The following is a 1,736-nucleotide window of genomic DNA, read 5'->3' as shown; positions in this document are numbered from 1 at the left end:
TATTTTACATAAAATGACTAATATGAAAATATTTTACATGATTGCATATGCATAACCTATATGAGATTGCTAACTGTCACAGGGAGAGGAGAAGAGAGGAAAAGAGGGAGCAATAGAATTCAGAACTCAGATATAAAATGTTAAAAAAAAATTTAACATGTAGTTAGGGAAAATATCATTTTAAATTTTAAAATGTTTGAAAAATAAAGTTCCAAGTATGTTCTGGGAAAACACGTGGGAATAGATTTTCATACCTTTTCAAAGAATAAGACCAATGTTAACCTGATTATGCTCTAAAATTTAGAAAGTGTGAGGTAAGGGAAGCACCAGGGCAGTTATGTCAAGTATGACTAGAGGAAGGCATAGATGTAGTACATGATGTGAAGCGACCATTAATTACTTAGACTAGGTCACAAGAGAGGATTTATGGGATGAAAGCAATAAATTTAGCAGAATATGACTTCTAATCTGAGAATTAGAGAACTGGTAAATATGAAGCCAGAGTGAAATAAAGATGGGGATATCAGTGAAACCAAAGGAAGACAAGAGGTAATGAAAGTCTAAATGCAGGTGATGGAAATAAAGTAGTAGGGAGACAACATGAGTAAGAAATATTGCAGGGATAAAATCAATTGTTATATTTTTCCTACAAGGGAATAAGACAAAAAATGTATAATTAATATCTCATCTCAAAGAGTTTAATCTGTAAACACTGTTTAAGGTTGAATTTAGTTGCACTTTTACTAATATTTCAAAGATGAGGTTATAATGACATCGAAGACCAATATGGAAAGTAAATAAAGAAAATAGAAAAAGGGAAATCCCATTATAGGTTCTTAGCACTATTTAAGAGAGTGTGTTTTTGAAGCATGATATGCTAAGTAGCTGAAACAAATAACTCTAAGGTTAGACAGAACCAGATTATCCATCAGCATCACCATAATGTCCTGGACCTTGTTGCCAGTTGCCCTGGTTCTGCTCTGCTCCAGCACCCTCTGCTCCCTGGGCTGTGATCTGACTCAGGACCTGAAGAAAGACTTCTCCCTTCTGAACCAAATGAGCACATTTTCCCTGCTGCCATGTCTGAAGGACAGAACCAACTTCAACTTCTCAAAGGAAGCCATGGAGGTCAGCCAGTTCCAGAGGGAAAATGCCACAGCCATTGTTCATGAAATGCTCCAACAGATCTTCACCATCTTTAGCCTGAATACCACTCCTGCTACTTGGAATCAGACCCTGCTCAGGCAACTTCTCATTGGACTGGATCATCAGCTGGACCAGCTGGAGCAGTGTCTTGGGCAGGAGGTGGAGTGGGAAGAGCCTTCCTTGGGAAGTGAGAACCCCAGAGGGGTCCTGAAGAGCTACTTTCAAGGGATAAGGGCATATCTGCAAGGCAAAAACTACAGCCACTGTGCCTGGGAGATGACCCGAGTGGAAATCAGGAGGATCTTTCTTTTCATGAGCAAATTCACAAGAGAATTTCAGGACTGAAGAAAAAGAAATAGACTCAGTTCTTCAAATACTTGACTGCTTCCTTAAAATTAGGCATTCAAATATTAGAAAGAATACTTTCCACAGAAACTAAAAAATTTGTGTTCACTAACTTGCTTAAAAACATAAGCTGCCATTTATGAACTGAAAGAGAATATTAGTATGAAGAACTCTCTCCAAAATACTTTATAATACCTATTTATTTATTTATTTATTTATTTATATTATTTATTTAGTCAGTATAT

General features: G+C 36.6%; 1 protein-coding gene across 1 annotated transcript; it reads left to right on the top strand.

Annotated features, from left to right (window-relative positions):
* The first annotated feature begins 240 nt into the window (after positions 1–240).
* On the top strand, positions 241–1,522 carry LOC116420989 (interferon omega-1-like). Its single transcript, XM_031949294.1, has one exon. The coding sequence runs from the start codon at positions 943–945 to the stop codon at positions 1,489–1,491; it is 549 nt and encodes a 182-aa protein (XP_031805154.1). The 5' UTR covers positions 241–942; the 3' UTR covers positions 1,492–1,522.
* Positions 1,523–1,736: the final 214 nt, after the last annotated feature.

This window comes from Sarcophilus harrisii, chromosome 1, assembly GCF_902635505.1.
Source record: "Sarcophilus harrisii chromosome 1, mSarHar1.11, whole genome shotgun sequence".
Lineage (NCBI taxonomy): Eukaryota > Metazoa > Chordata > Mammalia > Dasyuromorphia > Dasyuridae > Sarcophilus > Sarcophilus harrisii.
The sequence above is the reverse complement of the archived record's forward strand: the minus strand, read 5'-3'. Positions and strand labels throughout refer to the sequence as shown.